The sequence below is a fragment of the Mustela nivalis genome (genome assembly GCF_964662115.1).
Source record: "Mustela nivalis genome assembly, chromosome: 3".
In the NCBI taxonomy this organism is placed as follows: domain Eukaryota; kingdom Metazoa; phylum Chordata; class Mammalia; order Carnivora; family Mustelidae; genus Mustela; species Mustela nivalis.
The window spans coordinates 138,254,434-138,269,428 of record NC_139022.1 but is presented as its reverse complement, the minus strand read 5'-3'; the positions used below and the strand labels follow the sequence as shown (position 1 = coordinate 138,269,428).

General features: G+C 42.7%; 1 protein-coding gene across 1 annotated transcript in view; it reads right to left on the bottom strand.

Annotated features, from left to right (window-relative positions):
- Positions 1-14,995, bottom strand: part of FAT2 (FAT atypical cadherin 2) — a 79,887-nt gene that overhangs the window by 28,152 nt on the left and 36,740 nt on the right. Inside the window, exons 9-13 of the mRNA XM_082726184.1 lie at positions 14,675-14,885; positions 6,928-10,986; positions 5,008-5,204; positions 2,564-2,717; positions 514-747 (exon numbers count right to left, since the gene is read on the bottom strand). Of these exons, the coding sequence (XP_082582310.1) occupies positions 514-747; positions 2,564-2,717; positions 5,008-5,204; positions 6,928-10,986; positions 14,675-14,885 (4,855 nt within the window). The remainder of the gene's footprint in view (positions 1-513; positions 748-2,563; positions 2,718-5,007; positions 5,205-6,927; positions 10,987-14,674; positions 14,886-14,995) is intronic.

The following is a 14,995-nucleotide window of genomic DNA, read 5'->3' as shown; positions in this document are numbered from 1 at the left end:
AATTTGCCTTGTAAATTCTAAAGAAAAAGAATTAACTCAAGTGCAAATAACGTCATTACAATGCAAATGTAAAATACTGAGAATGATTCCACTTTTTTGTATAGAGAATGGATCAAGGAATTTAATAAGCTTACTAGACTTTGTGCCCAAAATTCCTTTCTTGTGGCAAATTAATTAGAGTTGAATAGTTCCAACTGGTGTATTTCAGACTGTATGTTTGCATTTAAAATGTTCTGAGTGTAAATGGCAGAATTGAAAGGGCTCCAGGCCTGAGAGCCAGTGAGAAACAATGAGGCTGAAAGGCCCTGCACAGGCCTCAAAACATTGCCCAAATCTTTTGTCACCTAGCACTTAGGTATGTGGCTTAGGAAAATGTGGCAAACATTTTCCTCTTGTGAGTGTTCATGGACTCAGTAAGGAGGCAGAGTCCTTGCTACATCCCAGAGCAACACACAGTCAAACCCTCACCCCACGTGACCCTGTGAGTGAACAGCCTCCAATCCTCCTCCTCACCTTGGTCAGGATCCCGGGCCAACACCACAGCTACGGGAGTCTTAACCGTGGTGTTGTCGAAGACAGCCACAGCACAGTGGCTGGGGAAGAAATGGGGGGCGTTGTCATTCACATCCTCCACATGGAGGATCACATCTGCCTGGCATGATTGGCCACCTCCATCTGTCGCCCTGGCAACAAGGCTATACATATCCTTCTTCTCTCGGTCCAGGGCTGTAAGGGTGGTCAGCTCCCCTGGCCAGAGAAACGACAGCAGGTGAGCTTTCCCTGGGGCACATTACTCCAGCACTTACCTTCTAGGTATCTATGCAAGACAACCAGAGGCACACAGGGTTTTGTTACTCCGTGACATAAAGGGGTCAGTCCTGCCTACAGTAGTTAGGAAAGAAGTTCAGTCCCACACCTGTCTACCTCCCTAATTCCTTACCAACAAGCTACAAAGAGGCACGACATTTTTAAAGGGCAAGGAAGCAATTTCTGACAACACATAAAATGTGTTTATCCTTTGGTTCACAATTACATATCCAGTGGAATAGTCAACCCAAGGATAAAAACATATATATAAAGATATTCTCTCCAGCATTGTTTATGATAGCAGCATACTGAAAATACTATGTATGTCTTTCAAAAAGGAACTGGCTGAATAGATCATGATTTAGCCATACAGTAAAATACTGTGCAGCCTAGAAGGAATTACGATAGAGTTTTATGTAATGCCTTGTTATTACCTCCAAGTGGTTGCTATATGAAAAAAAAAAAAAAAGCAAGCCACAAAATGGTATTCTAAAGTGCTTATCTTTGGGGGGGAGCTGTTATCATATAGACTTTCCAATTTCTACGTAATATATGCCTACAGCATTTGAATTTTTATACAATGAGCGTGTATTATTTCCACATTGAGAAAAACCACCCAGCATTTTTTTTTTCAAGACTCCACCAATCATCCTGCAGCTGAACAAACAGCAGCAGAGAGAGATTAGGTAACCTTCCTGGGGTGACTCAGCATGCCCATGCTGGAATGAAAAAGCACAACATTGTCTTCTATCTATCCAGACAGCTTCCTGGGACACTCCTCACCTACCACCTCCCTGCTCAGGAATCTCCAAGCCATCCTTTGAACTACTGGTTCTAAGCCAAGTTCAGCAGCTAGTCCTCTGTGACCTGGGCCTTCTGTCCTGCCTGTCCCCACACTCTCCCCCATAGCTTCTGGACAGGGATTCCACTGTGGGGTTGCTCTTCCAAAGGAAGCAGACCTCACCCTGTCTTCTCCACCAGACTCTCACAGCCCAACCTCTCCCAGGATTGGTGGTCTACCCTGCAGGGCTCTCTGCTTCCACCTCTGTGCTTTGCCCTCTAACAATAATGACAATGGCAACCATATCTACTGAGCTCTTATAATGTGCCAGAACTGCTCAGGACTTCTGTATACTTCATCTCTTGGGATTTTTACAATAATACATTGAGGTCTGCAACATATGCCTCTTGAGATCATGTCCTTGACCATGAAGCTCATTTGCCCAAATCCTCTAGTGGCTCTAAAGGAGGGATTTTCACTCCCACCATCCCCACCTTTGGCCTCTCTCCGCCCCTCTGTGTACAAGTTTCTTGTCTTCCATCATGACCTCAGATGTATGCACTCTTTCCTAAAATAAAGTTCTTGTATAAATTATCCTTCTGCCTTGAGCATCCATCCCTACCACTCCCTTAAGTCTGCTCCCAAGCACCCCTCCTCACTCCTGTCAAACGCTCCCTTAGCATCCTGCATTTTTTTCTTAACTCGGCACATTTCAAACCACTGATTCAATAACTGCCTTTCCCACAAGACCCAGATCTTATCTGTCTGTTGATTATGTCCCCACCATCTAGTGCAATGCTTGGCACATGCTGCCAATATGTTTGCTGAGTGAATGGATGGAAGGATGGGTGGGTGGATGGATGGATGGATGGACAGGTGAATTTCTATTTCTTCTCTAAGAAACCTAGCATGGTATTGGGCACTGATATTAATTAAATAAGTTCTTAGTTTGATCCTACAGCTCAGGAAACCCACCTGTATGAGGATCCAGCTTAAATTCATCTGCCCCAGGACCATGCAGAGAATATGTAATCTGCGCATTGGTATCAGAATCCAAGTCTGTTGCAGAAACTTTCAAAATGAAGTGTCCTGGAGATATATCTTCACTGATTTTGCCAGCATAGAGAAGCTGGAAATGGAAGAAAAAGAAGAGGGAGATTATGGAAGATACACCTAGATCAAGAGAGAGGCAGAGTGACAGGGGAGACAGAAGCTGAGAGAGATCAGAAAGCAAGATGGGGAAGCGGGAAAGAGAGAATCAGGGCAGGGGTGAAACAGAGAATAAGTTGAAAAATGCAAGGAAATGGAGATTAAAAGCAAGAAGCAGGATGACAAGAGGACTAGTCAGAAAAGACAGAATGAGTGAGAATTCCACCAATGAAAACCCACAGTTGGAGCTAGAAGGACCTGCTACCACCTACTCCATAGGGGCCCTTCGAGACTTCTGGATGAGGTTGAGATGGTCCTGATTTGAAGCATTCTGGAAGGTGTCAGGTCAAGCTACTCACTCCAGACCAAGCATTCTCATCTCTGTGGTAAGGCCATGCTGTTATGCTCACCCCTGTCCATATCCAAGACAGACTCTTGGCCGTTTGAATCAGGTGTGGACCCCCATGGCCCTCAGGGCCTGTCCCACCCTCCCTCCACTGTAGGTGCCTTCACAGCAGGTGGTGTTGCACAGGGGAGAGGCTGGAGCTCCCTGGAAGCCCAGTGTTTCTATAGCTGCTGTCTCTGGGGACAGGCTCCAAGCAAACTGGTTTCCCCCACTACAGGGGATAGGTGAACATGAACCTCTGTAAGTGCTCTGGATGGAGGCTTTGGGCCTGAGTGGGCTGTAGAGATGGACTCCGCAAGCTGCTGTTGACCACCTGTGGGAAGGCCAGGGTGGGATTGATCCTGGCCTCCTCCAGCATGGGGAGGATGCAGGCTGGTTGTAAGGCTGTCTAAGGGAAAGAGGAAGAAAGTGTGGCCACCATCCTCCCCAAAAGGGCTGCCCTTCTGAGACCACCCAGAAGGTGGTCATCTTGGATCCTGCAAAGGCATTTTCCATGCATCCTGATAACATAGGTTCTCTTTTCCTACTATGATTTTATGTGGTTAGAGTGTAAAAGACAGAGGAAGAAAATGTGATGGAACATGTGTATTTTTTTTGTTACAAGGTCTGTATTACGTACATGTGTGCAAATAAGTGAAGTGTATATATGCAAATACATGTGTAAGTATGTTTGTGGGAGTTACATACATATATTTCCATGTATGGCTGGGTATACAGATGGATGAATGTTGTGGGTCTATAGGTATATTATGTATCTGGCTGTATATATGTATAGGTATTTACATGTATATATAGAGTTGTAGATGATCCTTTGTGTATGGGTGAGTATCTGTAAGTTTGCATTTATGTATATATACTAAATGGCTAGATTTTTTTAATGTAAATTTCAATTATTGTAACTTAAAATGTTATAAAAGTAAAATGTTAATAGTTTAACTTTATCTGAAAACTTTGAGGTAATGCAAATCCCCCAAAGTTAAAAACTATCTACTGTATTTTTTAAAAAATATGTTTAAACACAAAGCTATAGGACAATGATTGCTTATTTATGTCCTCTAAGAACACAGTTCCTTCCCTAACACACACAGACACACACTACCACCACCATTCAACATTTGTTTTCACAGGAAATTTAAGGTTGAATTAAATGAAGTCCTCAGCAAAAATGTAACTGTCCTGTCTGCATGTTTGTGTATACATATAACCTCAAGTAGGGCATCTGTGGTGGTCTCTATCACCCATGTAGATGTGGGGATATGCATAATATGGGCATGGGGGCAGTGTGAGGTGTCTCTGAGGGCAGTTATCTTTGGATGTATTTGATAATGAGCCCAAGCTGAGTGGTGGAGGGATTTTCCCACTGGGCACAGCAGACTGGAGAATGAAGAAGTTACTTTTCTGGGGGCGTCTGGGTGGCTCAGTAGGTTAAAGCCTCTGCCTTCAGCTCAGGTCATGATCCCAGAGCCTTGGGATCGAGCCCTGTGTCGGGCTCTCTGCTCAGTGGGGAGCCTGCTTCCTCCTCTCTATCTCTGCCTGTCAAATAAATAAATAAAATCTTTTTTTAAAAAAAGTTACTTTCCTGGATATATTTTGCGGAGAGTGACTTTTGACGGGAGTGTAGGGGTAGAAGTATGAACCAAAAGTTCTAAAGAGCTTGGTGACATCCCTTTGCCAGGGAGGAAGGGATGGAATTACCCAGGATGCACCCTGCCTAGGACACTAGTCTGAGGCTAGCTGAGGAGAAGCAAGGACTGATCAGTGATGCCCAGCCTCAGAGATAGTCCCCTGAGTCTTCCTCCTTCCTTTTGGCCTTCACTCCAGCTTCTTTGCCTCTAATGCCACCTCACCTTCACAAGGCTCTCACCTGTGAGCATTGTGGGCTGTTATCATTGATGTCCAGGACGAAGATCTCTACAAGGACTGAAGCCTGGAACTTGCCATCGGAAGCTGTGATTCTGAGCAAGTACTTGGCAGTGTGTTCACGGTCCAAGGTCTTCCTTGAGAAAATCCTCCATTCATCTCCAGCTTGGCTGATGCCAAACTGGCCCAACGGATCTCCCTCTAAAAAGATGGACAGAGCTTTCAGAAGTCAAGGAATAGGAATGTACCAGGCTTTGTGCCTTAGGTGGCTGCCCACATGACAATTTTTTTTTTAGGATTTCTAGGAAAGACAAAAATTTCCTCCCTTAACTAGAGACCCACAGTTCTATATTGAGTCAGTTATTTGGTGTTAGAGAGGTTCTTCTGACTTCAAAGGCCTATTAAGTGGAATTATCACTGTGAGAAGCACCACTCTAAAATATGTAGCTGAGGTACAGGTTTCTTATTTTTTTTGTGCTTTGGGAAGACTGGGGGAAGTTAAAAAAGAAGCATATTTCAATTTTATACAAAAACCTTCTTATATCTAGTATCTGTTCAACAGTAGAGAAATGGGAAGTGATCAACAAAACTAAGCTCCCTGAGGTTTTATTTTACCAATGAGGACATTGACTAAGTGGGGGTTCCCATGGATCACTAGGTTTGCTTCTGAGTCATCTTTCCTTGACCCCAATCACTGATAGAGGAGATGGATTTATGAGATTCCAAGATTCCAGAGTTCTAAGACTCAACTATTCCAGGAATTGGTGATCTACTGACATTTATTCTATTACTCAGAGATGTTAAGACTTTGTGTTTTTCATAGTCTGATGTTATAAGATTCTATTTCCCTAAATTTCCATATTTCTTATGACACTGTTCCAGGATCTGTTTCTATAAGAGCCTATGATTCTTGGTTGGAACTTTACGTTCTTAATTTCCAGTCAGAGAGATGTGATAGCAGATGGAGCCACATCTATAGGGATGGGATGACATGGCACCCGGGATAGGAGGAAAGGGACACTGAGAAGTAAAGAAACTCCTAGGATGCATGGGTGCCTGCCCTCGGCTCATGTCATGATACCACCTGGGATTGAGTCTGGCATTGGGCTCCCTGTGCAGTGGGATTCTTCTTCTCCCTCTGCCCCAGCTTATGCTCTCTCTTTCTCTCTCTCTCTCTCTGACAAATAAATAAATAAAATCTTTTTAAAGAGAGAGAGAGAGAAGTAAAGAAAGTCTTTTTTGGCCACTGGCTAGCTGGTTCAGCCACTGGACAGGGGCTGAGGTAATTTAGGCTTGCAGTAAGTATCCACTGGGAAAAATAGTTCACAGGGTGTGGTTTTAATCACAGACCTGACTCAAGCCTGGAGTGTGACCTTGGTTGAGTTTCTGCCCCTATCTGTGTGTGAAATGAAGGATTTAGCTGGAATCATATCTATGGAAGGGTTTTTACTCTAACACTTAAGTCTTGTGATTGACTTAAGGAGTGTTTCTAGTATCCACAACTTGCTCTAGGTGGAATACACTCCACAAAAACGTCAACTGACAGAGTTTTCATGGATCACACCATTACTGATGTCTTCTCCATCCCCTAGAAGCTGAGACCATTTACAGTATCTCCCTTCTATTCTGTCTACTCTGTCTAAAGAAATAAGAAATTCTCTCTACAAAACACTTTCCAATTTATAGGAGGCTCTCAAGAGCTTTTTCAAGTTAGATCTTACAAGCATCCTCGTAAGGTGAATGAGAACAGGGATGCAAAGTCTATAGATGAAGCAACTGAGGTCCTGGAAGGTTAATTGATCTATGCAAGGTCACGTCGCTAATAGGTGACAGAGCCAGGACTTGAATCCATGTCTTAGGGCACCTCCTACTATACTTTTTTCAAAGTACTCCAGTGCTTCCATTCCAAGACAGTTATCCTTACCTGTGATATAGCAGGTGACCTGTCTGTTCTGCTCAGAGATATCAGCATCCAAGGTTTTAAGAGTGACCACAAGTTCACCAGGTTCATTGTTCTCAACCACAGATCCTCTGTAGTCTTCAGAAGCAAATTGGGGAGCGTTGTCATTCTCATCTGTAATGGAGACTTCAACAAGAACCTGAGAAGATAGCTGGATGGTCCTTCCATGGTCATAGGCCACCACATAAAAACGGTAGTTCTGGTGGGTCTCACAGTCAAGTTCCTGGAGTGTGGTGATCCAGCCAGTTTCACTGTCAATGGCAAAGAGCTCATGGATATTGCTACCAGGGTCCACTGGAAGCCTGTAGCTCACCTGGCCATCACTGCCAGTGTCCTCGTCATTGGCAGTCACTTGAATGACTGAGGTCCCCACTGGCATATTCTCAGTGAGAACAGCCTTATAGGGATCAGCCTCAAATATAGGCCTATTATCATTGACATCTTTCACTTGGATATTGACAGAGACCAAGGAAACCAAGTGAGTATCATTATGGGGACAATGTGCCATTAAATCAATCTGGTACCATTTGGTGGACTCATAGTCCATGGCCTTTCTCACCTTTAGAACTCCTGTGTTTCGGTCCAAGGAGAAGACACCATCCTTGTTGCTTTCTGGTGTAGTACCCTGCACTAGACTATAGATGACTGGATCTTGAGCAGCCATTGCTTTAACAGAACCAATTTCAGACCCTTCTGGAAGATCTTCAGATGCAGAGAAAGTATACAGAGGTTCAGAAAATTTGGGCAAGGATACTTCATTAGGAACCACCTGAAGTCGTAGCAGGACCAGAGAGTTCCAGTGAGGAGGGCCCCCATCTTGGGCTTTGATTTTTAAGTCAAAGGCACGATTTTCCAATCCCACCAAGCTCTCCTTCACCTTGACAATACCAGTAGTTGGGTTGACTTCAATGACTTCTTCATCCAAATCCTCCACTGAGTCCACTGAGTAGGTGACATCTGCATTCTGACCCTCATCTGCATCGTAGGCCAACACCTGAATAACTGGAGAATCTTTACTGACATTGGACTGAATGGACACTGTGTACTCAGATGCTTTAAATTGTGGAGGGTTGTCATTTTCATCTGTCAGGATGATCTTTACAGTGCAGAAGGCCACTCTTCCTCCTCCATCCTGAGCCATGACTTTAATAGCAATAACTCTCTCTGTTGAATTTTCCCGATCCAGTTTCTGCAGAGTGGTGATCTGGCCATTGGGGTTTATAGAAAACTTCTCACCTGCTAGTTTATTGATGATGGTATAATCTACAGTACCATAGGGACCACTGTCTTTATCTATGGCTAGCAACTCAATCACCTTTGTTCCCACCTTTGCATTCTCTGCTAATTCTGCCTCATAAACATGCTGCTGGAACTCTGGGCTGTACTTGTTGGCATTTGTAGTGTTGATATACACTGGCACAGTTGCCTGAAAGACCCCATCAGAAGCACCTACCCTCAAATTGTAAGAAGAGTCCAGGTTCTTTTTGCAAAGGTTAAACATAGAAATTATTCCTGATGAGCTGTTAATGGAGAAATGCCTGTCCTGATTGCCAGAAAGAATCAGGTACTCCAGATGGGAGGTGTCCCTGCTGTCAGGGTCAAGAGCTTGAACTTTAAGAACCAGGTGTCCACAGGTTGCCAGCTCACTGACATTGGCTTCATACTGAGGTTGCCTGAATTCTGGGGGGTTATCATTGATGTCAGATACATTAACAACCACAAGAGTTTCACCAGTGAGTGGGGGGTCTCCTCTATCCATGGCCCTGACCTTCACATGAAAGTGTTGTTGAGTTTCATAATCCAGCTCTTGAACTGTGGACATCTCCCCTGTGCTCCCGTTGATCTGGAAGAATTTGGAAATATCTGAACCATCCTCTACGATCTGATAGGAGACATCACGGTTCTTCCCTGAATCCTGGTCAGAAGCCAACAGTTGGATCACAGGAGTCTGAGCAGGCAAGCCTTCTGAGATTGAAGTAGTGTAGACCAATTGAGAAAAAGTGGGAGGATTATCATTGATGTCCTCCACCAGAACCTCCACCGTGGCCTCAGAAAATGACCCCAAAGCTGTGTCTGTGGCTCTGACTGTGAACACATGTTTGGTCTTAGACTCATAGTCCAAAGGGCCTGTTACTGTTAGAACTCCAGTCTTAAAGTCAGTGGTAAAGAGCATCAGGGGCTCTTCCTCCACAATGTTGTAAATGAGTCGGAGTCCCTCTGGACTTCGGGCCTGGGTGTGGAGAATTGGCGTATAGAGTGTGATATTTTCAGGCACTCTCACTTTGTAGTAAGGGCTCTGAAACAGTGGGTTGGATTTATTTCTCACGGTGACAAGTACCTCTTCCTCAGTCTGGAGGGATGGGGTTCCTCCATCCCGAGCAATGACTTTGAGGTGATACTTATTTAAAGCTTGATAGTCAAAAGGTTTCTTCAGTGATATGTCCCCAAGGTAGGGGTCTATTCGAAAATATGTGTAATCTTCTGCAAATGCATATGTTACAGCACCATTTACCCCCAAGTCCTGGTCAGTGGCAGACACCTGAAAGAGGACATCCCCTGGCTCTGTGCCATCTTGGATAATTGTGTAGTAGGGCAGGTGCTTAAATTGAGGGGGATTGTCATTGACATCTTCAACAGAGACTCTGACCAGAGCCTGAGCCACCCGCTGAGGGGTCCGATTGTCCCTCAATTCCACTGCCACCTCATAAGTGTCCTGCTCTTCTCTGTCAAACACCATACCTCTTGTCTGCAACACACCTGCTGATTTGACCATATGAAACATATCTGTGCCATTCAACAGGAAGTAGGAAAGAGTGTCATTCAAGTGATTGCCCTGGGCACCAAGAATCACCACTGCCTTTCTATCTTGTAAATTCTCCTTCACTGTTGCCCTATAAACAATCTGATCAAACTGTAAACTTGTGTTAGGGGCTTGTGTCAAAAAAATTTTTACAAGAGCAGTATCTTGATACAGGCCATCAGAAGCCCTGATAGTGAGCTCTCTAGAGACCCCCAGGAAAGCAGGATTCAGTACAGATATACGACCTGTGATGGAATGGATGGCAACAGCTTCATCAGCATTGCCAGTTTTAATACTATAATTGACTTCTGAGTCATCATCGCTGGCCTGCACGATGAGGAGCTCCATACCCCGATGGATGGGCTTCACTACTGCTACTTCATATACATGGTCTGAGAACCTGGGAGGAGAGTCATTTACATCTCTGACATTGATGATGACCTGGACAGGCCTGGATGCAAATAAGATAGGGTTTCCTTGGTCATGGACGTAGACGCTGAATTGGAAAGAAGGCATGCTCTCATAATCCATCTCTGATATGATGATTAGGGTTCCCATGCTGGGATCAATTTTGAAAAACTTCAAGGCCTCTGGATCCAAAATTTCATAGACCAACAAGGAATTAGCTTCTTCATCACTGTCAGAAGCACGGATCACAAGGGGGTTGTTGTTTTCATCCATGATCATGCTGTACAGAGGAGCTGCTTCACTAACTTGGCCCACAAAAATGGACTTGAAGAACATGGGAGCATTGTCATTTTCATCAATGATGTAAACAAGAGCCATGACATCAGTAAATGCACCTGCCATATTGCTGCCTCGGATTTTCAGCTGATAAGATGAAATTTTCTCATGGTCCAGTTTCTTGTGGGTGGAAATGAGGCCAGAATACGAGTTCATGGAGAACACACCATCCTTGTTTCCCTCTCTTAATTCATAGGTAACTTCTGAGGAGCTTGTGGCTGACACAAGGAGGATTGGGGAGCCAACAGGGATTGATTCGGGGATCTCTACGAAGTACTCAGCTTTGGAGAAGATGGGGGCACTGCTCTCTGAGGGGTAGACATTAATGATAACCGTAGCCAGGTCATGCCACTGTGGGGAGCCTTGATCTTCTGCCTTGACTGTCAGACTATACCGGGCATGACTTGCCTGATCAAGTTTTCGGGCCAGAGTGATGGTGCCTAGCAGGGCATCAATGTTGAAGAAACCCTCGCTGTTCCCTGAAACAAAAGACAAGACAAACTGAAATTTGCCACATGTTCAAGATATACTTTCTAGATCAGTAAAAAGGCTATCACACAAAACTTGGACAGGACAAACATCTACATCCCGTGTTACCGTGGATCTAGTTATGATGTAGTTTATAGGGAAGATACTTACTTTCTAAAATACCTTACATGGGGTACATAGTAAGTACTCTGTAAGTGGCAACTTAATAATCACTCAGTTTTGGGGTCACAACTTAAGCTGTGAACCAGAGCTGCAGAAGGTCTTGAAAGCAAAAAAAGGAAATGTATGCTTTGGAAGAAAAGCACACTCCACTCTATTTCAGTTGTGGCTTTTATAGGAGAGAATTAAAACACTACTCCGTCTGTTCCCCATATAGTCTATAGTGGGAAGATCCTTCCATGTCAGGTTTTGGGGTTGAGTGGCACAGGGTTGAGTGGGGAGGGACTGGATAGAACACCCAGACCTTGAGGCTCTTGATCAAATGCCCTTTCTACCACTCCCAGATTTCCTAAACTTCAGGCATTCTCACATTGCCTTTACAAATTTTTCTTTTTTTTTTTTTTTAAAGATGTTATTTATTTATTTAACAGACAGACATCACAGGTAGGCAGAGAGGCAGGCAGAGAGAGAGACAGGAGGAAGCCCCGTGGAGCAGAGAGCCTGATGCGGGGCTGGATCCCAGGACTCTGGGATAATGACCCAAGCCGAAGGCAGAGGCTTTAACCCACTGAGCCACCCAGGCACCCTGCCTTTACAAATTTTTCAATACCCAGTCCCTACCTTTACTCTTTTGAATTATTATTGAATGGGTATTTTCCTTTAAATTGATTCATTGTCTTAAATTTAAAGTCTTTTAACAGGCAACTTTTGTATCGCTGCTTTAAAAAAGAAAATCATTATTGCTTGCCATAAACCAGAGGTTACTATAGAAACAAGACAGTGGGAAAAATATCTTATTAAAAACTGGATAAAATCTATTGCTTGCTAAAGGATGTGTGCCTGAGACCTATCCTCTTTCTATGGTAAAAACAAAGAGTAGAAAGTGTTAGAGAAGAATTAAAGAGATTCTAGGACCAGGGAAAGCTTTATCTTTGACTAATCAGGAAGCCCAAATGAGAATAAAAGGGGAGTACTTTCTCCACATCTGGTAGCCTATTTATGGTAGCCCTTTTAAAATTTAATATTTATTTTGATGAATGCACTATAACATTTCAAATTTAAGTTTCAAGGAAAGTTATAGTTATATAATATTATATGATTCACAAAAAATAATGTTGAAAATTAATTGTATTTCCCTAAAAAAAAGTGTCTCAAAGTTATCACAGGTTTTAAAGTCTGACCTTATTTAGACAACAACACTCCCTTCCTCCCCCCTTCCCCCCTTCCCCCCTTCCTCCTGCCTGCCTTCCTTCCTTCCTTCCTTCCTTCCCTCTCTCTTTCTCTTTATGGTAGAACAGATAACATGAAAGCTCCCTCTTAAAAAATGTTTAAGGATATAGCAAAATATTGCTAATTATAGGCACCGTGCTACACAGCAGATTTCTAGAATTTCATCTTGCAAAACTGACACCCCCCCCCATTTTACTGAGATATAATTGACATATGATGTTGTGTTGGTTTAAGGTGTACAACATAAAGATTTGATGTACATATATATTGCAAAGTGATTGTCAAAATAAGTTTAGCTAACATCCATCATCTTGCATAGGCACATTTTTTTTCTTATAATGAGATGATTACCTATTTAATGCCATGGCTCAGTAACACCTGAATAATTCTGCTCACCACAGGGTGCAGGTCTTCCCCTCAGGGAAGTATTGCTCTTTTACTCTTCTTACGCTGTTTGTCACTCAGGTGCATAGTTTATTATTTCAGTGGCAAACAAATAGCTGGGCTTCATCACAAAACACTCTATCTGATTTCCCCCGGCCATGGAAGCCATTCTCCAACTGACCAGTGAGGTGATTTCCCAATTTGCCCATGTGATACAAACCCTAAATTCTGTCAAAGAATACAGTTTCAATAGGTAGACTGCAGTTTAAAAGTAGCTCTCTTAAAAGTAGCCAAGTAAACCACCTAAGCATAATTATAATTTGTTATACCACTAAGAGAAAAAAATTGGGGCGCAAAATTGTATATTCACTTCAGTCTTACTAAGGCAAAAAGATACACCAAAAAGACAAGTGGGAAAGACACAAAATGATTTTGTTTGTGCGGAAAACTATGGCTGAGTGCTATTTTCTTCTTCATATATTCCTGCTTCTCTCATGTTTTAAAAAATAAGCGTGTGTTACTGCTATAATCAGAAGACTATTTTAAAACTAATCTTATCTGGGAAAATGAAATTAGTACCTCCATCAATGGGGTTGTCCATGAGATAAAATGAGGTAAAAGATGTGAGTGTGCTTTATAAATCACAAAAAGAAAGCAACTAATGGGTTAGTATTACTGTTTTTCAGTGATGCATAGATTTCTGCCACATGGCAAGATATAACAATTCTGTTTCTTAAAAAAATGCAAAAGTTCTGATTTCTAGGAAGTATATAAGCAATAAATGAACATTATGCTCTGTGAGAGCATAAAGCAAGTCACATTCACTATGTCCCTCCACATATCTAGCTCTATGGAGTATAAACTTTGTTAAAGATAATAATTATTACAGGGGCGCCTGGGTGGCTCAGTGGGTTAAGCCACTGCCTTCGGCTCAGGTCATGATCTCAGGGTCCTGGGATCGAGTCCCGCATTGGACTCTCTGCTCAGCAGGGAGCCTGCTTCCTCCTCTCTCTCTCTGCCTGCCTCTCTGCCTACTTGTGATCTCTCTGTCAAATAAATAAATAAAATATTTTTTAAAAATTGTTTAAATAAAAAAAGATAATAATTATTACATATCATTAATTATGAATTATCAAACATTATAATTATCATTAATAATTAGTTGGATTCTCGATATTGTCATTTTTTGTTTCTTTGATTATGTATAATTAACACTTATCAATGATAGCAATAAAGCCTTGGCATTCATATAATATTTTACAGTTTACAACATGTATTAACATATATCTTCTCTTTTAATCTTTAAAATCTTTCTGGGACAGGGAATATTGTTCCCATTTTTGAGAGGGGAAAACCATGTAACAGATACAAAAATGATACAGCCTTAACAGAAAATGTTACTCCTAAATGTAATTCCTAAAACTGTGCCATACATCTTTTTTTTTTTAGTCTTTATTAATTTTTTATTTTTTATAAACATATATTTTTATCCCCAGGGATACAGGTCTGTGAATCACCAGGTTTACACACTTCACAGCACTCACCAAAGCACATACCCTTATAAGGTATTTATAGGTCCTTTCTGTCATAAAGGCACAGGTACTACATTTTAAAATGTTGCATGGACTTCATAAGCATCCTTTATGAATGTGGTTATTGGTGAATTTATATAATATGTATAAGAATTCTTCCATAACTTAAGTAGGCCCTTAGCTCTTATCCTTACCATCTTCAGAAATACATTAAGTTAGGTTATTATAATCCCAGAGAATGCTCTAGAAATGGTATTTGCCACAGTTTAGAGAACCTGGCATTTGATCTACTTGCAAATTCATGGCCCTGGGCCTTTTTCTTATTGCCAGAGACTCTTCCCTCACGCTCTGGACTCATGGCCAAGCCTCTCACCTTTGAGGAGGGAGTAGTGGACCTCAGCATTGGCTCCCCGGTCACCATCCATGGCTCGGACCTGGAGCAGCTCTGTGCCAGGGGCCGTGGTGTCAGGAACGCTTGCCTCATAGTGGAGCTGGGTGAAGTGGGGTGGGTGGAGGTTTCCATCCTCCACATAAATGGACACCCACACAAAGTTCCTCTTGATGGGCATCTCCTGGTCTCGGACCTATGGGCCCAAGGGGATAATGCCATGAGCAGCAAATGGAACGGGAGGAGGAAGGGTTAAATCACGGTCAATGTAATAGAATGCTGGTGGAAAATATATCTAATTGTAAT